This window comes from Rhineura floridana, chromosome 8 (assembly GCF_030035675.1).
Source record: "Rhineura floridana isolate rRhiFlo1 chromosome 8, rRhiFlo1.hap2, whole genome shotgun sequence".
NCBI classification, from domain to species: Eukaryota; Metazoa; Chordata; class Lepidosauria; order Squamata; family Rhineuridae; genus Rhineura; species Rhineura floridana.
Window position 1 is genome coordinate 136,047,297 of NC_084487.1, and position 22,457 is coordinate 136,069,753.

General features: G+C 43.8%; 2 protein-coding genes and 1 long non-coding RNA gene across 7 annotated transcripts in view; 2 read left to right on the plus strand and 1 right to left on the minus strand.

Moving 5' to 3' along the window:
- Positions 1-9,604, plus strand: part of LOC133363238 (queuine tRNA-ribosyltransferase catalytic subunit 1-like) — a 29,604-nt gene extending 20,000 nt beyond the window's left edge. For 2 of the 3 annotated variants that reach the window (XM_061582624.1, XM_061582626.1), the window contains exons 6-10: positions 4,209-4,347; positions 4,729-4,804; positions 5,037-5,146; positions 8,137-8,221; positions 8,720-9,604. In XM_061582624.1, coding sequence (XP_061438608.1) covers positions 4,209-4,347; positions 4,729-4,804; positions 5,037-5,146; positions 8,137-8,221; positions 8,720-8,872 — 563 coding nt within the window. In that variant the 3' untranslated portion in view covers positions 8,873-9,604. Of the gene's footprint in view, positions 1-4,208; positions 4,348-4,728; positions 4,805-5,036; positions 5,147-8,136; positions 8,256-8,719 lie in introns of all 3 variants that reach the window. The other variant, XM_061582625.1, reaches the window with a different exon arrangement.
- A 959-nt stretch (positions 9,605-10,563) lies between these two features.
- The window catches only part of LOC133390059 (beta-1,3-galactosyltransferase 2-like), a 33,437-nt gene continuing 21,543 nt past the window's right edge, over positions 10,564-22,457 (plus strand). Inside the window, exon 1 of the mRNA XM_061637916.1 lies at positions 10,564-10,651. The gene's annotated coding sequence lies outside the window, so the exon portion shown is untranslated. The remainder of the gene's footprint in view (positions 10,652-22,457) is intronic.
- LOC133390060 (uncharacterized) overlaps positions 18,347-22,457 on the minus strand; it is a 33,316-nt gene continuing 29,205 nt past the window's right edge. For all 3 annotated transcript variants that reach the window (XR_009764294.1, XR_009764295.1, XR_009764293.1), the window contains exon 3: positions 18,347-18,393. This is a non-coding gene — a long non-coding RNA (uncharacterized LOC133390060). The remainder of the gene's footprint in view (positions 18,394-22,457) is intronic.

Sequence of the window (22,457 nt, forward strand, 5' to 3'; positions counted from 1 at the left end):
AAGTCTTCACTCCCAGGCTATGGTCTGAAGGCACACAAGGCCAGCTCCCTTCTGAAGCTAAGCAGGGTCAGGTGTGGTCAGTGCCTGGATGGGAGACCGCCTGGGAACCATAAGTAAGCCGCCTTGGGTTTCTGTCATGGAAAGAAAGGCGGGGTATAAATGTAATAAATAATTATAATATAATACTGTCTGCTTCCCACTGCTGCTGCAGACAACACCTCCCCCTTGCTCCAAATGAGAGGGGAGGATTTTTGCTGAAGTTGCAGAGCATCTTTCAGATGTGCTGAGAGCAGGTGTCTGCCAAAAAACATGTGGCAGACACCGAAGGAGGCTGAGGGAAGGAGCTCCCAGGAAGAAGAGGGCATTACTATTGCCGCCTCCTGTCTCCTCGCTGCTGAGGACGCCCTTGCTCAGAACAAGAGGAGAGGGCTTTTCATGAAGCAAAAGAGGCAAGGCTGCAAGGAAAGGTTGCTTTCCCCCTTCCTTCCTGGCAGTCAGCCTGCCTGCCTTTCTTGGCTCCTGCTTCGCTACCACCTCCTAGAAGAAATTATTCTTATTTGCAAGGCCGTCGACATCTCACCTTTTGCTCAGATGGAGCCATGAAGCAGCGAGGAAACCCATCTCTCTGTCCCCAGTCACTCTCCAAGACACTGCTGCCGTTGAGAGCTTCCCCCTCCCATGTGCCTGAATGCACGCACACTTGCAGATGCTTCAGGAGGGCAGGTGTGTTTGTGTGTGTGCGTGCGCTGATCTGTCTTCTGCTCCTCTCTCATTCCCCAAGTGCACACTAACCAAGTCATCAGTTCTGACGGTCATCCCAAGGCCTAAAAGCACTAACCCCCCTCCTCAATCTATCCACCCTTTTGTCTTCACCATCTAGCATCCCCACCACTACTACATTGCTGCTTCTTGATGATTATTATTTTTAAAAAGCTCAGCAAGTTGGCTGAGGCTGGGGTCCACACACTGCAGCTGAAATGTTTTTATTGATTTAATTATTATTGCATTTATATCCTACCTTTCCTCCAAGTTGCTCAAGGTGGTGTACATGGACCTCCCCTTTTCATTTTATCCTTACACCAACCCTGTGAGATAGGTCCGGCTGAGAGACTGTGTCTAGTCCAAAGTCACCCAGTAGGCTTCATGGCTGGGTGGGGATTTGGACCTGGATCTTAGTCCAACGCTGTAACCCACTGGTGTTGGGAGACAGCACTGTACATCTTCAGACTGTGTGGGAGGGGGTATATCAATTTGATTGGACCTTCGCATTAAGAAAAGAAAGTAACACCTCCCTGTCTGCAGGGAGCTTTTTATGGAAAGGGATATTTGCAGATGTGATATTGCCACACACCATTTTTTTTCAATTACCGGAGACTAACATTACAATTAGCATGGGGGGGAGACATGAATTTTCTTCACCTTACAAAGGGGGTCCTGTACTCATAAAGGTTGGGAAGCACTGTACTAGAGACATCAAGTGGACTGATTCTTTATTTGTTCTTTTCATCCACGTTCATTGGAGAAGAAAGTTGCTAATTCAACACTGTCTTGCCTGTTCCTGATAGTGTTACTACACTTTCTACAAGGTCTGCTGTAGCCACTGCTGCTTTTTCAGTTTATGCTGCTTTTCTGGGGATTTGCAGAGCCGCAACTTGGGCCTCACCTAATTCTTTCATTTCCCATTACAAAGTTGATGTTTATGCCTCAGATGAGGTGGCCTTTGGCAGATGAGTGCTGCAACACATGTTCATGCCTTGAGTATAGCCGATCCATGTAGCCCTCCCTATGTTTGTTGACTGGGACTGCTTGGGTACATCCCACTTGATGGACTATCATCCAGGGTGAAGAGGACTTTGGTCCTTACCTGAAAGAAATTTCTCCTGGATGGTAGTCCATCAAGGCCCACCGTTGTATCTTTGGTAATGCCTGGGCTGAATTTTCCATGCTAATATGGCATTTAGGTTTCATGTTCTGTGTTTTCTATGGGTCCTCAACATTCATTGGAATGTAGTTCAAAAGATAACACTTAGGTATTTTCATTATTCCTAGTAAGCGACGTTATCATACACTTTTTGTGTGTCTATGATTTGCATATATGTTCTTTTTGGGAACTAGGTCTCGGTTCTTCTCTTGGGGTTGGAAGTTTTTCTCTAATTTTTTTTCCTGTGAGTTTTTATCATAGTTCCAGGTGCGGAAGGAGTTGCACTGGCTACCGGTTGTTTACCGGGCCCAATTCAAGGTGTTGGTTTTAACCTTTAAAACCCTATACAGTTTTAGCCCGGTCTATCTGAAGGAGCGCCTCCAGCATCGTCAGGGATGCCGCTCAACAAGATCAGCCTCAGAAGACCTTCTCTCAATCCCACTGGTTAAAACAGCTAGACTGGTGAGGACTAGAGAGAGGGCTTTTTCAATAGTGGCCCCCACCCTGTGGAACTCTCTCCCAAATGATCTCCGCCATGCCCCTTCTATGATGAGCTTCCGCCGGGCCTTGAAGACCTGGCTCTTCAGGCAGGCTTTTGGGGTGGGTTAGGTTTTTTACTGTTATGGTTTTAAATTTTAATGTTTTAATGTATTGTTGTATCTTGTACGTTGCCCAGAGTGGCTGGACAACCAGCCAGATGGGCGACTAATAAATTAAATAAATAATAATAAATAAATAAATTTGATTGATTTTGATTTTAATATTTCTACCCCGCCTTTCGGCCAAAAGGCCCTCAATGCGGCTTACAAAAGAGCACCAATATAAAGATACATCAATAAAACATCAATGATACATCACTAAAACATCCGTAATACATCAATAAAACAATAAAAACAATACCATTTGCAAAAATTAAATAGTTAGCCTTCATTAGATATTGATAGTGGAAATCATACAAATAGCACATGCCGGCCTTAAAAAAGCAGCCTTGCGAGCATCTTTTTACAGTTTATGAGTCAGCTAAACAGCAAATACCTTCTTCTTGACTCATCATAAAATTAACTGAGGGATCATGTGACTGAGGCAACCTACTCCCCTCAGAAATTAACTGCAATTCCTGGCTGTGGATGCTTGGTGGCACACACTTGATGGACTATCATCCAGGAGGAATTTATTTAAGGAAGAAGGGATTCATTTTCTTCTGTGTTTGTGGGCTTCTTTTTGTTGGCCTGTTGCTGAATCTGTTTCTTTCCTCTTGACTAGGCCTCAAAGGGCTAGGAGTGGGAGAAAGTGCAAAATAATACAAAAAAGCAGAATCTGATAGTGATAGCTCAGAAAATGAGACTGACTAAATTTCATGTAGTCCCCTGCCCTCTCCCTTTCTCTGCTCTTTCTATGGGAATAAGTGCTTTATGTCTGCTTGATGCTGCGGAGGACTGAGGAGACAAAATAATGTTCAGAATACTTAATAATTTTCTTTGTTTTTCTTTTTTTAAATATGTTTTTAGATATTTTATAGCTTGTGTGCTTTGACACCCTAACCCTTTGGGAGGAAGGGCAGGATATAAATTTAATAATTAAATATATTATTGATAGTGTCTTCTGTTTTTATTGTTTTTGCCTGCTCCTCAAACTAGCAAAACCAAAGAGATGCTAGTCTTTTTACAGTTCAGCAGCTTGTAGCTCAATTTGTAATATATATTTTAAAAGTAAATTCAATTTGCAATTATCGTCTGAATAAACTGCACATTAATATACCAAACTTGATAATTTTGTGGGCAAACCAAGTTATACATAATACCTTTTATATGTCTAAAGTAATAAATGACTTTTGATTTGTAAAGGGTGCTAAAAAATAAGTATTGCATATTTTTCAACTTCCTCCAACATTTCTCCTTTCCCCCCAAAAAAATAACACACAGAGAAAAATTTCCCCCATGGATTCAAAATTTCCAGAACTTTTACATCTCTAGTTTGGATATAATTGGATGTGAGTTTGAATGAAGATGGTGGACTGAACTTTTCAAAAGCCCATTGATTTTAACCAGTGTTTTCAAAACTACACTGATGTTTTGATTTCTTATTTTTCCTGGGCAACACAGACTGTGAGGCTGCTAGGAAATAAATAATACCTCCAACATTCACAGCAGCATTCGTGGAAAGCTTCTACCATGGGGTAATGCATTGGCATTCTTGTCTGAGTTTCCTTAGGGTGATGCTTCCCCAGAGGTAGGAGTTCACATCTCTAACAGCCCTTTGCACTCCTCTCTTTCTCTCCCCTTGCTAGAAATGACTAAACGAGACGTGCCAGGCTTTGCCATTGGGGGCCTGAGTGGTGGCGAAGCCAAAGAGCACTTCTGGAGGATGGTGGATCTCAGTACAAATAAGCTCCCCAGGAACAAGCCTCGCTATCTTATGGGAGTAGGGTAGGAGTAAATGTTACATTTCAGGCAAAGTAGTTTAGTGCATGGGACTTCTTTTTCCTTTGTGGTTCAAAAGGAACATGACAAAGTGGATTTCTGCTGGTGGTATGGCTGACCATTATATTCCCAAACTGTCACAACCATCCTTCTTTCTGGTTGAAGGAGGGAATGACTTGAGTGTTTCAAGTCCGTCCCCTCGGCTGCCTTTTGGGGTGGCTGTGCCCACCCTGACAATTGCTGGGCACAAGGTAGTACAAAAATGTTCCTTTCTCTGCCTTCAGAAGGCCGAGCATCCTTGTTTGGACCAGGCTGTGTCATAGGCAGTGGCTGGGCAAACTGCATTGTGCACCTGATGTGTCTCTCTTCACTCCATTTCTCATGAAGTTATGCTACGGACCTGGTGGTATGTGTGGCCCTGGGCTGCGACATGTTTGATTGTGTCTTCCCCACGAGGACTGCAGTAAGTAGCTGCTTCAGGTGTGGGGGGGAACTGAGAATGGGCAGGCTGCAGGGAAGTGGGGAGGAGCATTTCTGCACTTGGTGAGAGAAAATATAAACTGGGATGGGGCACTATTCAAAACAAAATAGGAATTTGCCGCAATGAAGTGGCTTCAGATTCCCTCCAAACCAGGGCAACGTGAGTTCTGGTAGTATTCCCCTGAATCTGCCGACTGCTTTGCTCTTTCTTTCAGCGCTTTGGCTCAGCCTTGGTCCCCTGCGGCTCCTTGCAGCTGAAGAACAAGCAATACGCCAAGGACTTCCGGCCCATTGATGAGAACTGTGATTGCCCCACCTGCCAGAGGTTGGTGTGCTTCGGGCACAATGCTTTCAAAGGCAGAGTCAGGGAAGCAGGCTCAGAAGCACAGTTCAGTTTTCTATCTTGCTGAGTTTGGGCAGTGCAGCTCTGCAGAGAGCAGGTGTTCCCAGCCATTGGGTTGACAGGGATGGGGGCGTGGCTGGTGGTGGCAGTTACAGTGAGCCATGATCAGTTGTGTAAGTAAACCAGAACAGCCCAACATATCATTCCCAGCAATATGCCTACTGTGATAGATTTGAAGGACTGTATCTTTCCAGATGTTCTTCCATATGCCTTCAAATTTTCTAGGAAGGCTGTGCTTAACATGCTTTCACCATCTGAAGCTCCATTAAGGGGCTGTTGAATCTAAAGCCTTCCCAGTGATGGCCCTGCAACACCGGGCCAAACTGACTGATTGCTTTCTGGACTTTAGGAAATGTGTGAACCCTTTTTCATTGAGGGAGGCTTTGGGCGGCCAAGTTGTTGAGTTTGCCTTCTGTTGAAGTTCTGCTAGTTGAATTTATTGGGGTGATTTTTTAAAGTGTTTTTTATTATGAGTTATAGTAGGGCCCCACTCATACGGCGGTTTAGGTTCCAGAGCCCCGGCGAAAAGCGCGGGAAAGTGGAACATAACAGTACACACATTGCTTACCTTAAAATATTTGAGTGTTGGCTGCAGCGATTCTATCCTTGCCAGGTCTCCTGGCACAGTGTGTGTAAGAGAGTGTTGCATGTGTGCTGAGCCTGTGAGGGCATTGTATATTTTGAGTGAGTGTTTGTGAGAAATTACTGTCATTGGTGTTGTTATTTCAAAATCCATTTGAGTGGAAGCTGGGAGAGGAGCCTGCCAGGCTGTAGGACCCTGTGAGCATTCCCAGGAAAAGGTGGAGCATGAGTGTCTCTGTGAGGCTGGAGGACCTGGGAACAGCAGCAGCACGGACAGCTCCCAGCGCCCTGCCAGTCCCGCTCCTCTGCTCCAGAGGAATCATGGAGGACGAGCACCGAGGCGGCTGGAGTTGCTGCTGGCAACCCCTCCACTTCCTCCCACTGCATCTCCATTCATAGCCAAGGCAGGCGGGAGCTCAATGGGCTAATTCCCTGAGAGACCAGCAAGGAAGAGGAGGAGGCACCTCCAAGCAGCAGCAATAGCAGCAGCTGCCCGCGTAGGCCTCAGTTCCGGCCAGCCGCTCCACTTGCAACCTTCCAGGCATGTAAGTGCCCCACTGCGACGTTCCCAGGCTAGAGATGGGGAAGAAGCAGCCGCGGGGTCTGCATAGCCTTTTTTTAAAAAAAATCCACCCCCCTTTTGGTGCATTGTCTGGAGTGCCTTTCCCGAGTACTGCTGCGCTCTTCCTTTCAGCATCTCCCCCCCGTGCCGTGTGGGTGTTTGTTTGGCTGCTTGCAAACCTCCCATGGCAAAAGTGACCCTCATCGTCACCCTCCTCCTCCTCCTTACAGGCCTTGCCCAATCTTTGTTTTATATATACATAATTTTTTTTTAGTTAAAAAACAGCTGTATTAGCGGAACGCCGAGAAGCGGAACGCCGAGAAGCAGAATGCCGAAAAGCATTTAATGAATTTTTAAAAATTCATTATGTTGTAATCTACTGCACTGTTTGGTTATTTGACAGAGGGTAGACACACGCTGTTGTGCTGGTTCCAGTGTGTCTCCCCTTCTGCTTTCTGAAAATGGGCCACATGATGCTAGTCAGACTTGGCCCGTTTTTACTTTAAAACCTGGTCGGACCAGCTTGAGTGCATTTTTTTAAAATTCACCTTCAGACAGATTTCACAACTGATTGGTAGATGAACCCATTGCCCCTCCAGGTGCAGCCAGTGGAAACGAGTTGCTGTAGGTTCAGGCAGAGACAGTGATTGGCCCAACACTTTGCTGTGGGTGATCTTGAAAGATCTGAAGTCAGCAGTGGGGAAGGGAGGAGTATCCAGCCAAAGGTAGAGCCACTTCACAATGCAGCTAGAAAAATCATATGTTAGACAATTTCTAGCCAGTGGGAGCTAAAGCTGAAAATGTGCGAGGAGATTCCAAATGAGAGGGTTGATCTCAGAGCAGCATTTGCTGTCAACTGCAGAGTGATGAGATGCTTTTCCTGCTCATTACTCTGACTCGTCTTGGCAGACTCCAAGAGCAGCAGGAGCCTGACAGTAGGAGGTGCAGGAGATTTTGTAGCTACCAAGAAGCAATTCTTACAACCCTATTTTTACCCCAAGCTCGGTTCATTCCCCACGGCCAGACTTGATCCCATTCCGCAGGACCCTGTTCCCATATCTTCTCTGTCCAGGTCTATTAATGTACGTCGCCTAGAGTGGCTAATTGCCAGATAGGCGACAAACAAATTAAATATTATTATTATTATTATTATTATTATTATTATTATTATTATTATTATTATTATTATATTGCCTCTTCTCTCCACTTCACTGGCACATACACACATTTTTAGGGTCTCTCTTCGTCAGCCCCTTAACAAATAGCATTCATAGGAGGCATCAAGGTAAGTCCTGAGCCTTTTCTGACTTGCATGTCTCAGGATCCCTGAGCCTGTTAATGACTTCTGGGCACACTTTAACCACCTTTTAATGCTCAAACAGTAGAAAATAGTGCATTGTTGATCATGGGGTTTTCATCTACATAGTGATCTTAAGTATGGAAAGAAAGAGAAATGGTAGTCATCTTATAAAACTAAGGGTAAAAGGACCCAGTCTCCCTAGCACAACAATTCCGGCTGCTGTGTCCCAAAGGAGACAGAGAGAAATTACTTCCCAGTGCTATTTTTATTGCCCTGTATATATATAAAAAAGAGGCAGCTCTTAGCCAGTGACACCTTAGCTGAAGTTGGACCCCATTTTCTGGCCTTTTTCTGTGGTTGAATATGAAAAAAAATGGTTTATGCTTCCTAGCTTTGGTGTATAGATAACCTTCCTTAGGCCCTGGGTCTCAAGAGGATGCTGTTGTTCCTTGTTTTGTCTCTTGACAGGTATAGTCGAGCTTTCTTGAATGCTCTCTTCCGCAGTGACACAACTGCCATGCACCATGTTACCATCCATAATATTGCTTACCAGGTTGGTCCATCTTCTGCACCTTTTGTAGCCTCAGGTAAAGCCTAGTTCCCTTTGTGGATTCCATAAGACTCTGGGAAACCTGATAAATTTTGCAAAATCTGGTCAGTGTGCAAAACATGTTCTGCCGATACAGTACAAGGCTCCACATAGATTTGAGGACTTCAGGTAGAATATCTGCCCTTAGACTCCCTGCTTTAAATTCTCTTCGCAGTGTCCTTAGCATAAGAAACATCAGCATGTAACCCTCTTTGTGGCACAACAAACTGGCTTTGCAGTATGAATGAGTAATTGTGTTTCCATAACTGAATTGAGCTGTGGGGTAGCTGTTTGATCTTAGTCACTGGACTTAAGTAATTGCTGTTGTTATTTTTTGTGTGTCTTTCCCTGTTGATTGAGGTTGCATCTTCCCTGAGACTGGTTGTGCCTGCTTTTACACACATAGAGTTCAAAGTGCATCTGCTAAATAGATACTGGCTCTCTCCTTTTCTCCCCCTCCAGCTGAACCTGATGCATTTAATCCAGGAAAGCATTATTGAACAGAGGTTCCCACAGTTTGTTCAGGACTTCATGAAGACCATGTATGGAAACTTAGGCAGCTACCCACAGTGGGCCACAGAAGCCCTGGCCTCGGTTGGAATTATCCTGGAGTGAGACTGGAGGGATACGGTTGCTGGCAGGGCCACCAGTGAGCAGAATTCAGCTTGGAGCCCAGTACTTGTGGAACAGCATGTCTCCTGAATCCAGGTCTATCAGTGATTGCTTGCCCTACTTCCGCAGCTGTACTAGTCCTTCTTTCCAGAACAGTGACCTGGGCATTTGCAGCACTGAATACCTCTTTCTATCAAGGAATTCTTAGGAAGAACCTGAGGAGCTGCTACTCCTGACAGTTTATCGCAATGGTTAAATTGGAACTTGAAAGGTCTTTATTTTTATATTTTTAATATGTGAAAATTCTTATTTTTAAACTTGTTATTAAATTCTTAAATTCATTTGCATTTTCTACACAATTTCTCTGAGCAGTATTCAACTAACACATCCTGTCAGTGCAAGAATTACAGCTAGAGCCGTGGGGCTTTTCCCCGTCTCCTCGCCCTGCACACGCCCCATGCCATCCCCAGACTTGCTCTGGAGGCATGGGGGGGGAACCCCTAGAACACATTTGGGGGCACACTGGGCAGGAGAGCTGGGGAAGTCCTGTCGTGCTAGTGGTAATCCTTGTGCTGGTGGGACTGTGACTTAGCACTGCGTTGCATATAGCCCTCTGAATCTAGAAAAGATGTTTGTGGAGCTGGCAGTCTGAGCAGAGCTAAGCATGCTATGCAGATTCTCAGAGAAGCAATTGGTGTTTTGTGCTCAGAGTAAATAAAAGTATACAATTGAAAATGGTATGTGTCCCTAAAGTTTGTATTCTTTACTTGAGGCTTTGTTGGAGCTCAATTGTTTGTTTATTTGGCAAGCTGCAATATAGAAGGAAAGGAGAGTGGGGCAAAGGTGGGGGGGATGAGCATAAATGAGTCAGTGTGGCATAGTAGTTAGAGTATCAGACTAGGACCTGAGAGACTAGGGTTCAAATTCCCACTCAGCCATGAAGCTCACCTTTAGTCAATCATTATCTCTCAGCCTAACCTACCTCACAGGGTTGTTGTAAAGATGAAATGAGGAGGAGAACATGTATGACATCTTGAGTTCCCTGGTGGAAAGGTAGGATATAAGTGTAATAATAATACTAAACTGGCACCCAGTCCTGCCTTGATTAGTACTCTCATTCAGGTTTTTCCCTATAAAGATAATAAATCATAGAATTACACAGTTGGAAGGGGCCCAATTCAAGGTGTTGGTGTTAACCTTTAAATCCCTATACGGTCTCGGCCCAGTTTACCTGAAGGAGCGCCTCCAGTACCACCAATTATGCCGCCTGACTAGATCAGCCACTCAGGGCCTTCTCTCCGTCCCACCAACGAAAACAGCTAGGTTGGTGGGGACTAGAGAGAGGGCATTCTCAGTGGCGGCCCCCACTCTCTGGAACTCCCTCCCGTTCGATCTCCGCCATGCCCCTTCCCTGGATATATTTCGCCGGGCATTAAAAACTTGGCTCTTTGGACAGGCCTTTGGGATCTCCGGGGTTGGCTAATTTTTCTATGACTGTTTAAAATTGGTTATTGATTGCCCTACATTGTTCTATACTGTTGACTGCATTGTATTTTATTCTGTATTTATATTGTATTTTATTGAATTTCAATATGTACGTCGCCTAGAGTGACTTCGGCCAGATAGGCGACACAAAAATTAAATTTTATTATTATTATTATTATATAAGGCCATCGAGCCCAACCCCCTGCTCAATGGAGAAATACAAATCAAAGCACACCCAACTGGTGGTTGTCCAGCTGCCTCTTGAATGCCTCCAATGTTGGAGAGCCCACCACCTCCGTAAGTAATTTCTTCCATTGTTGTACCACTCTAACAGGAATTTTTTCTGATGTTCAGTCAAAATCTGGCTTCCTGCAACTTGAGCCTATTATCCTGCACTCTGAGATGATTGAGAAAAGATCCTGGCTCTCCTTGTGTGGCAATCTTTCAAATATTTGAAAAGTGCTATCATATCTCCCCTCAGTCTTCTCCAGGCTAAACATGCCAGTTCTTTCCATCTGTCCTCATAGGGCTTTATTTCAGTCCCTTGATCATCCTCGTTGTCCTCCTTGGAACCCATTCATTCAAAGAGATTAGGTATTCCAAGACCATTTGTCTATCAATCTCAACCTGCAATCCTGCCCCTTCAACTTCACATTTGCCAGGAGAGAGATTTGGGAGAAGACTGAGCACTTCCGCCTTTTCTTTGTCATCTGTTACCATTTTGCCATCCTCACTGAGTAGTTGTGCCGCCATTTCTTTTCTTCGTCTTTTATTATGGATATATCTAAAAGCTTTTTTGTTGCTTTTAGCATCTCTCGCTAACCTCAGCTCATTCTCACTTTTAGCCTCCCTGATGCCATCCCTGTAATTCCCTGCTACCTGTTTGTACTCTTCCTTTGTGGTCTGGCCTTCCTTCCACTTCCTGTGTGTCCTTTTTTGTTTTCAGGTCATCTTGAAGCTTTCTGTGAAGCCACATTGACTACTTCTGCTGTCTTTCCCCTTTTTTTCCTTGATGGAATTGTTTGCCATTGTGCCTTTAGAATTTCCTCTTTTTAGAAACACGCACCCACCCATCTTGGACTCCTTTTCTCATTAGGGTCGCTTGTCATGGAACATTACTTATCATTGTTCTGAGTTTGTTAAAATTGGCTTTCCTGAAGTCCAGGGTATGCATATGGCTACTCTCAGCCTTTGCTTCCTTTAAAATCAAGAACCTCAAGTATAGTGTGGTCACTTACTCCAAGAGCTCTCATAACTGCCACTTCATCCACCAAGTAATCTCTGTTGATTAGAATCAAGTCAAGGATAGCTGATCCTCTAGTTACTTCCTCCACAGTGCAATTGAAGTCTCCCATTACTTCTACATTGAACCTCATTGAAACATTGCCAGTTTGCTTTGCCAAGGTTTCATCCTCATTGTCTCCTTGATTGGGTGGTTGGTAGTAGACTCCAACCTCCATGTTCCTTTTATTCCTTGCCCCAGTAATTTTAATCCTGATACTCTCAGTGGAGCTACCAAGCTCATCCTCCTGTATTTCTGTGCAGGGATATATATATTTAACATACAGCACGACTCTGCCTCCCTTTCTATTCCTTCTGTTCTTTTTGAACAAGTTATATCCTTCAATTGCTGTATTCCAGTCATGGGAGTCATCCCACCAAGGTTCAGTTATACCTATCAAGTTGTATTTACTCTCTTGTATTAAGAGCTCAAGTTCGTCCTGTTGTTTCCCATACTCTGGGCATTAGTATACAAACATCGAAGACCTTGTGATTTACTGCCTACATTTTATGAAGACTATTACTGGGCTCCATTAGAGCCATTCCCACAGTTCCTCTTACTGTGCACAAGCCTTTGTTAGTCGTTACCGCCAAGTTTGTGTCTCCCTCCCACTTAGGATTCAGTTTAACCCTCTTCTGATGAGTTTCTCCATGCTGTGGCCAAACACATTATTCCCAGTCCCTGTGAGGTGTGACCCATCACTTGCCAGCAGTCCATCTTCCAGGAAGTGTAGCCTGTGGTCCCAGAATCCAGTCTCTAGCATCGGCACCACCTTCATATCCAGTCATTTTTCTCGGATTATTTTTCTTTCCCTTTCTACTCTTCTTCTAAGTACCAAAATGATGGATGAGAAAAGTATCTAGGCCCCAAAGTCCTTGAGTTTCCTTCCCAGAGCTTCAAAGTCTGACATGATTTCTTTGTTGCTCTGCTTGGCAGTATCATTCGTTCTCACATGGATGAGAAGAAAGGGATATCTGTCAGTGGGCTTTATGAATGATGGCAACCCTTCCGTCAGATCTCTAATCCATCCTCATAGAATCATGGAGTTGGAAGGGGCCTTGTAGGCCATCGAGTCCAACCCCCTGCTCACAGCAGGAAATCCACAGCTAGAGCATCTCCCGCAGATAGCTGTCCAGCCTCTGCTTGAAGACATCCAGCGAAGGGGATCCCACCCCCCCCCAGGCAGTTGGTTCCATTGCCGAACTGCCCTTACTGTCAAGAAGTTCCTTCTAATGTCCAATCTGAATCTACGCTCCTGCAACTTAAAACCATTAGACCTAGTCCTACCCTCTGGGGCAGCAGAGAACAAATCTGTACCCTCCTCTGTGTGACAGCCCTTCAGGTACTTAAAGAGTGTAATCATGTCACCCCTCAGCCTTCTCTTCACCAGACTGAACATGCCAAGTTCCTTCAACCTTTCCTCATAAGACTTGTTCTCCATACCAGCTATCATCCTTGTTGCCCTCTTCTGAACCTGCTCTAACTTGTCTATATCCTGCTTAAAATGAGGCGTCCAGGGAGACAGCATACCTGGCAAGGCCACGGATCTTCTCAGCATACTTGGGTTTCAATCCCATGCAGTAGGGAGTCTCCCACCACTACTACTCTTCTTCTTGTCGTGGGACGTGGTTTCATTGCTTCTGCTTGACTGAGCTTCAGCCTCTCACTCGCTGTCACATGGGGTCTCCTGTAATTCTTCCTTCTGCAGGCTGTCCTCTAGTTTCATCCTCAAGTGCCTGGCAGTGGTTCTGTAGTTCCACTGGTGAAGGGTGTTTTCTAGCTTTTCTGCTCCTGTCACCCTTTTCCACGGATTTTCCTTCGTGGTTGTTCTCCTCCACAATCTCCTCTTCTGCTTTGACATGCTGTTATTCTTCCACTTCCTGTGCTTCTCTTTGCTGCTGTCCCAGCGTTCTATCTAAGAACTTTTCATCTTCTCTTACACTCTTCGGTGTGGCCACCATTCCTGGCCCCTCACTTTTTCTTCCAACAGCACCACCAGCTCGTACTTGTTGCATGTGTACGCCATGTTCTCAGACAAGAAAACAAACATTGCACGCACCTTGCAGGTCACCACCATGGGAGTGTCCTTCCCATCCATAGTGTCTACTTACTTGGGAAAGAAGCTACTAACCAACCCATTCTCCATCATTCCTTTTCCATTATCAAGCTACATTCCTGAGAGAAGGGACGCAGATGTGTTGGAAATGAATGTTGAATAGCACTTGGGATGCCAAAGGTGTCATCATGAACAGATCCACAGGGAAGGGATTTAAAAGCCACAAGACAAAGAGCCCTGCAATGATAGCTGCTGCCGCTGCTTCTCCGAAGCAGAATGCTGAAGAATTCTTGCCCCTTCCCCCAGGAGACATAAAATGTTCTCAGGCTAGTTTTTGTCTGTTGCTGTTTTTATGACAGATTTGTGTTCCTTTAGGCTCTTGTGTGGAGACTGACCTGTTTAAACTGCAGAGGGGTATTGGGGCTGGGTGATGTGCAAAGGAATATTAGCCACACTATTGGGCTTATTCTCCCAAAATCCTCTGTTGTTAACCTTATCCCCATATTTCAATAACAAAATTTCAAAGGAGGTTTTAGCTTGAAATTGCTGAATAAGAATTTATTAGCAAATTAGATTCTATTTAATTCAGATGCGCTTGAGGATATATTTGCCACATCAGAAAGTAATTGTCCCTCTTTAGGTGTTAAATTAACAAAGCAAGAAATGTTGCCACCAGTGACTGCTATTTTGAATAGGCTGCTTGATTTTTACAATGTATGTGTAGAAATGCTGCTGCTCTTTCTATTTCCAGCTCTCGCCCTTACTGTTCACGAGTTTTTTTCTACTTTAAATTTGGTGGGGAAGGGGGCAGTAGCGGCTGGTGGTGCCTGGACCTGGTGGGGCTGCTTTGGGGCCAAAGAGCTCACATAGGCGAGGCTGAAGTTCTCATTTTTCCCCCATCCTCCTCCTTTGCAGTGTGCTGGAAGCCTTATATAAAGCAGCAGACTACGTGCTCACTCACATAAGGGTAAAGACGTGCTCAGAAGTAATAATAAGACAGGTTGCCAGATGTTCAGGAGAGCTACTCTAACAATTTTGTGATATAATAAACATCACAAAGTGAGCAATTTGTTATTGCAGTTATTACAGCAAACCACTAAACAAATGTAGCTTCAGTTTGATTATCTTGTCTGTAGAACTAAGGCTGCAAGCATTCCTGTTCCTACACTTGGCCATGAAACTCACTTTGTAACCTTGGGTCAGTCACTGTCTCAAGGTTTTGAGCACAATATGTGGAAGAGGAGAGCTCTGCATGATACCTTGAGTTCCTTAGAGAAAAGTTGGGATATAATTATAACAATAAATAAATATTTCTTCAGTAAGCATAAGAATGTAAAAAGATCCCTGCTGGATCAGAACTATTGACCCATCTAGTCCAGCATTCTGTTCCTAACCAGCTGCCTATAGGAAGCTCACAAGCATAACATGTACAATAGCACTCCTGCTCATGTTCCCTTCAACTGAGCGGTATTCCCCAATGAGAATTGTTATGCAACATAATCCTACATGTGTTTATTCAGAACTAAGTCCCACTGTGTTAGATGGGCTTACTCCTGTGTAAGTGCACATAGAATTGCAGCCTTCATTTCCCCCTTTTAATTTCAATAATACATTTCAAATTAATTACAAGCTAGACAATATGAATAATAAAAACTAATTGATATTTTATCAATTGTTTAAATACATAATATGGAGTCAGATCTCTTAGTTCTGCTCCGAGTCTGACAGCTAATAGGATCACACACAGCTGGATCACAGGACTGTTGAAGACACACTTATTTCAGTTTGTTTGTAACACTGCCCCCTGGACAAAGCTTTTATAATAAGCATTTTAATACTCTAACACCTAGTTTGTAATTTCTTTGTTATTTATAAAAGAGACTTGAATTATTTTTAGCTGAAAATAAGATACGAAACAATAGGAATGAGATGAGATATTGTCCATCTTCTTTCTTTTGCCAATTAATTCCTAAGTGCCAAATACTTTTATAGCAACCAGCTTCAAGTATGTTTGTTATTCCTATGTAAGTAAAGATATTTTAAAAATCTGAGACTCTCAAAAAACTTAAGTACTGAATTTTATATTTGTGTTGAGCACAAGTGTGTTCTCATAATAGGGCTTTCCCCCTTCACTTTACTAAAGAATTCTACATTCCCAAAAGCCTCCCTTGAGGGCTAGGGAACCTTCAGGAAAGGCCTAGGATGTGTCATGAGGAAGTGCAGTTGGAGGTGGGAATCTGCAAAAATAGGGCAAAAGCACCTTGTACAAGTGAAGCAACAGATTCACTTGTAAAAAGCAAATGTTGGTTTAGTTTTTAAAACATTAGTTGATGTAACAACAGAATGCACCCAGACTCCCAGATTCCTTCCACTCTGAAATGTCCACTAAATCTAATGCAGATTTACATAAGACAAACTTGCCCCTGACCTAAAGAAAAAAAGGAATGCAAAACCTTCATACTTCTCTCAACATACCTAAACATACACATAATTATACCATATATATTCACTAACAGGCAAAAAACCTTGCGGTTTAAGAATGTGCCTATAGCCAACAGATATTTCTATCAAACTTTTAAAAGCGGGGAAATTGGGCAGCTATAGTGAATGCACCAGGGGAGCAGGAGACCTGAACTCCTCTCTGAGATACTGGATTGCCCTACAAATTGGTCAAAATGCAAACACCAGTTGGGTTGGTGTTTCACAGTCCAGTCCACTTGCTGTGTAGCTTGGAAGAATTTGGTAACGTGCCTCTGAGCATATGTAGCAGAACATGGAAGATTACCTTTAAAAAGTAATAAATTACAATTACTTGGCCCAAAAAAGTAGTAGTTACCGTTACAATTACAACTGCTCTGAAAGTAACTGATTATTTTTTCTCAAAAGCAATCACTACAATTACATTTCAGTTACTTTAAAAAAAAGCCTACAAGGTGCTGGCCTTGGCTGCTGCACATCTAAGTAGCCTAAAACAATATTAAAAATAAACACACAAACACAGGGGGTGGTAGAATAATTTTTTTTATCCATAAGATTAACAGAATGGCATAACAGAATCTCACATCCCCCCAGCCCCCCAAGCAATGATGATACCCCAACACTTAAAATCAGATTTTACACTTGAAATGCTGCTTTTATAATACATTTCTGTTATGTCTCAAAAGACATCTGTTATGTCTCAGCTGGCGAACTGCTCAGTCAGTCCATACCAGGTGGGTTGCTGCAGTACCTCTTTATTGCTCGCTCTATCAGTACAAGCACAAGCCTCAGGAACTAGAATCTCTCTCTTATGGGCTGGAAAAGCACCACCCCTCCTTTCCAGCCCACTCACTCGCCTGGAAGAAATTTCACTCACCTATCTGGAATTCCTGGTCACCAAAGGTGACCAAGTGAGCATTTAAATACAAGATTGATGTACATCTTGAAATAATTTTACCATCCTCCCTAATATTCTCAATTCTACTGTGTCAAGAGAGAGAAAGGGAGGGGAAGACGACTTGTGGTGTCCCGTGTGAATGCTTGACTGCATGTGAGAAATAATTTTCAATACATAATAAAAATAACTATTAAAATTAATCAAAGTAGAACTGCAAATCAGTTCTAAGATTATATTACATGATTATACTACTTTTTTAAAAATATATCTCCTGTCAGAACATTGGAATGTGTTTGCTCAATTCAAGACTTTGATGGGGGGAGGGGAACCCATTATTTTTCTGTTAAGGATCAACAATATTTACAGTCAAAGCTTACTGTACAGTTAGATTCCAAATCTATTTATATGCATAAGCGTGTTTTAATATTGCCTGCAAAATATGCATAGTTTAAACATGCTGTCAGTATTAATAAATTTAAAAAATATATTTTTAAGCAAAGTGAAAGCGGAGAGTGTGAACAAATGCCTTTTCTGTGTACAAATCATATTCTTGTGCTGCCAGCACAAACAGATTTGAATGAAAGCTACAAAGATATAACAGGATAGATAAATTACCAATGAAGGGTGCAATCTACCTAAGCAGTGCTGATATGCAGTATTAACTCATGTTGATAAGGCTGTGCTTCTTGCACAAACCTCATTGAAATAATCAGAGAATAGTCCCACTATATTCTGCATTAGTCAGGCCTCATCTGGAATACTGCGTTCAGTTCTGGGCGCCTCATTTTAAGAAAGATATAGACAAGTTAGAGCGGGTTTAGAAGAGGGCGACGAGGATGATAGCCGGTATGGAGAACAAGTCTTATGAGGAAAGGTTGAAGGAACTTGGCATGTTCAGTCTGGTGAAGAGAAGGCTGAGGGGTGACATGATTGCACTCTTTAAGTACCTGAAGGGCATACATAGTCACATAGAGGAGGGTACAGATTTGTTCTCTGCTGCCCCAGAGGGTAGGACTAGGTCTAATGGTTTTAAGTTGCAGGAGCATAGATTCAGATTGGACATTAGAAGGAACTTCTTGACAGTAAGGGCAGTTCGGCAATGGAACCGACTGCCTAGGGAGGTGGTGGGATCCCCTTCGCTGGATGTCTTCAAGCAGAGGCTATCTATGGGAGATGCTCTAGCTGTGGATTTCCTGCTGTGAGCAGGGGGTTGGACTCGATGGCCTACAAGGCCCCTTCCAACTCTATGACTCTATGATTCTAAACAGTATTAGGTAGATTGTACTTAATAGATGAGAACTGCATTTAAAGCGTGACTTTTAGATCTGTAAAATAAACAGAAAGTCAAATGTTTATTTATTTGTCTTATTTATTATTTAATTTGTATCCCGCCCTTCCTTCCAGCAGGAGCCCAGGGCGGCAAACAAAGCACTAAAAACACTTTAAAACATCGTAAAAACAGATCTTAAAATACATGAAAACAAAACAGCGTTAAAAAGATTAAAAAACCAACAACTTTAAAAGGTTAAAAACATTATTAAAAAAACATATTAAGCAATTCTAACACAGACGCAGACTGGGATAGGTCTTAATCTAAAAGGCTTGTTGAAAGAGGAAAGTTTTCAAAAGGCGCCGAAAAGATAGCAGAGATGGCACCTGCCTAGTATTCATAGGGAGGGAATTCCACAGGGTAGGTGCTGCCACACTAAAGGTCCATTTCCTGTATTGTGCAGAACGAACCTCCTGATAAGATGGTATCTGCAGGAGGCCCTCACCTGCAGAGCGCAGTGATTGACTGGGTATATAAGGAGTAAGACGGTATTTCGGGTATCCTGGTCCCGAGCTGTATAGGCTTTGTACACCGAAACTAGAACCTTGAACTTGGCCCGGTAGCAAATGGGCAGCCAGTGCAATTCTTTCAGCAGCGGGGTGACATGTTGGCGATACCCTGCCCCAGTGAGCAGTCTCGCCGCAGCATTTTGCACCAGCTTCAGCTTCCGGACCAACCTCAAGGGCAGCCCCACATAGAGCGCATTACAGTGATCCAGCCTGGAGGTTACCAGTGCGTGGACAACAGTGGTCAGGCTATCCCAATCCAGAAACGGCCACAGCTGTCTCACCAGCTGAAGCTGGTAAAAGGCACTCCTAGCCACTGAGGTCACCTGGACCTCTAAGTCCCAGGCTACAGACCTTCTTTTTCAGAGGGAGTACGACCCTGTCCAAAGCAGGCAACTGACCAATTATCCAAACTCGGGAACCACCAACCCACAGTGCCTCTGTCTTGCTAGGATTCAGACTCAGTTTATTGGCCCTCATCCAGCCCACCACCAAGTCCAGGCAGCGGTCCAGGACTTGCACATTCAGATGTTACAGAGAAATAGAACTGGGTATCATCAGCATGACACCTCACCCCAAAGCTCCTGATGACTGCTCCCAAGGGCTTCATATAGCATGGGGGACAAGATGGTACCCTGCGGCACCCCACAGCATAGCTAACGGGGCCAAAAGACAGTCACCCAATGCTATTCTCTGAGAGCGACTGTGGAGATAGGATCGGAACCACTGCAAAACAGTGCCTCCAATACCCATCTCACCAAGTTGGGCCAGAAGGATACCATGGTCAATGGTATCAAAAGCAGCAGAGAGATCAAGTAAGAATAACAGGGTCGCATTTCCCCTGTCCTTCTCCCGATAAAGGTCATCCATCAGGGCGACCAAGGCCAATTCAGTCCCATAACCAGGCCTGAACCCAGTCTGGGATGGGTCAAGATAATTTGTTTCATCCAAGACTACTTGCAGTTGATGTGCCACAATCCTCTCAATCACCTTCCCTAGGAAGGCGGTATTTGCAACCGGTCGGTAGTTGTCACAAACCAATGGGTCCAGGGTGGGCTTTTTCAGTAGTGGTTGGATCACCGCCTCTTTCAAGGCGGCTGGAACCACTCCCTCCCGCAATTATGCATTGACCACACCCTGGATCCACTCAGTCATGTTTGGTATTTTAAAAATAAAAACTGAAATAGGAACTAAGTTTGGTGGTCCTACTTCTTAGCAGAGATATAAAAAATACAAGCAGAAGTGTGAGAATGTAACCAGCCCACCTTTCTCTAGACAAATAATGACACAATCTTCTTAGGTAAAATATAAAGAATATTTACTCACAACCTTTTCATATGTTCAGAAACATAGGCTTTGGCTTAGATGAAAAGTAAAATAGAAGTCTCAGTCCATCTTAGTCTTTACAGTGATGCTCTCAGCAGAGAGCATCTGCCATGCGGCTTCATCCCAGTGGTAGAAGATCAGTAAATGGAGAATATTCAAAGAATCTCCAGGACAAAAGGAGGAGGAAGTCAGGTAACTAATCCCACCCATTAGGAAGTTACATCATGGTAAACAGGTACATGGGATATTTCACCAAATATCCCTTAAAGTGAACATGCAATATTTGCCTATTCCAACACTCCTCAAATTTGCATGCATTAATCTAACAGGCCCATCTTGACACAAAGTCTCTGGAAACAGTCTCTTGGCAATGGCTTTGTCAAGATGTCAGCTGTCATCTCTGCAGTTGGACAGTAGTTCATCTTGATGAATCCTTTCTCTGTCAACTCATGCACGACATATTTTATAGCTATATGTTTAGTGCGTGGAGTGATTCTCTCAGTCTGAGAAAGTCTAATACAACTTTGGTTGTCTTCCATCACTCTGCACCCTTATTCCAAGGTCCTTTAGTAGTCTGTTGAGCCAAATGGCTTCTTTGCAGGCTTCTGCAGCAGCTATATACTCAGATTCTGTGGAAGAAAATGCTATTATGTCTTGCTTGTGACTAGCCCAGGAGACAGGTCCATCTCCGTAGGTAAACAGAAAACCACTAGTTGACTTGGAGTCTGAGCTGTCTCCAGCCCAGTCAGCATCAGTGTAGCAGACTACTGCACTTGCTATGTCAGGTCTGGTGTTTGTGGTGAAGTAGAGAAGCTTCCCTATTGCTGTTCTGTACTTGGTATTTGGTAAAGGTTCACCTACATCATTGTCTTTAAGAAAGTCTGTTGCCATAAGCGTTGCTACAGGATATGCATCTTTGAGTTCTAGAGTCTCTAAAAGATCAACAATCTTTTGTTTTTGGTTGAGTAGGTAGGAGCCATCTTCTTCCCTTTCAATCTGGACGCCTAGGTAGTATGTTGCAGTGCTTAGCTCTTTGATTTCAACTTCTTTGTTCAAATGATGTACAACTTCTCTGTAGTCTTGATCTCTTTGCGTTGCCATGATCAAGTCATCAACATAAATCAGAATTATTGTCAAATGTCCATCTTTGCTTCTGGTGTACAGGCATTGGTCTACCTCACCTTGCTTGAAGCCTTGCTCCTTGAGCATTTTATCCAGTTTCTCGTTCCAGGCCCTTGCAGCTTGCTTGAGTCCATACAGGCCCCTTTTAAGTCTGCGTACAAGATGTGCTTGCTTCTGGTTCACAAAACCTGGAGGTTGTTGCATGTACAACTCCTCTGTTATTTCTCCATGCAGAAAGGCAGTCTTGACATCGAGGTGTCTGGCGTGCATCAGTTTGGAGGCTGCCACACTTAGTAACATTCTTATTGTGCTGTGTCAGACAACAGGAGCAAAAGTAGCATCATAGTCCTCTCCATATTTCTGCAGGAAACCTTTGGCAACTAGTCTTGCCTTGTAGCGTTCAATTTCTCCTCCTGCATCTTGCTTCACCTTGAACACCCATCTGCATCCTATGGCTTTCTTGCCTGGTGGAAGTTCTGTCAGGGTCCAAGTCTTATTCTTGTGCAGTGCATCCATCTCCTCCTGAGCAGCTTTTCTCCACTGAGCAGCCTCGGATGCTGGCATCTGCTTGATCTCCTCCCAAGTCGATGGTTCTCTGGGTAGCACCGACTTTGCGAGGCAGGACAGGCGTAGAGGTGGTACACCTTTGTTGGTTCGCGATGAGGATCTGGGAGCTTGTTCTGGGATCTGGTCTGGCTCTGCAGCATCTTCCAGTCCAGTCATCTCGTCATTCTCATCTGCGTCTGTACCTCTCTCAGCCTTATCATCTCTTTCTGCAATCTCTGCCTCTTCCTCTTGTTCAAAGCTTGGGCCAGGTTGTGCAGATATCTGTGATGTCACTGGTATTTCATATGTGGGTACTGGCATATCTATAAGAGATTGGACGTGGTGTCCTTGCTCTGCTGAGAAATCTAGCACAGTCCCTCTTTTGTCAGCTCTGCTTCGTTCGTTGAAGTAGACAACATGTCTTGTGCTGACTTCATTTTCATTTCATTTTCATTTTATTAAATTTATATACCGCACATAGCCGAAGCTCCCTGGGCGGTTCACATCAATCTTTACCTGTCTTTAGGTTCGTAACTCTGTAGCCTTTGCTACCAGGAGC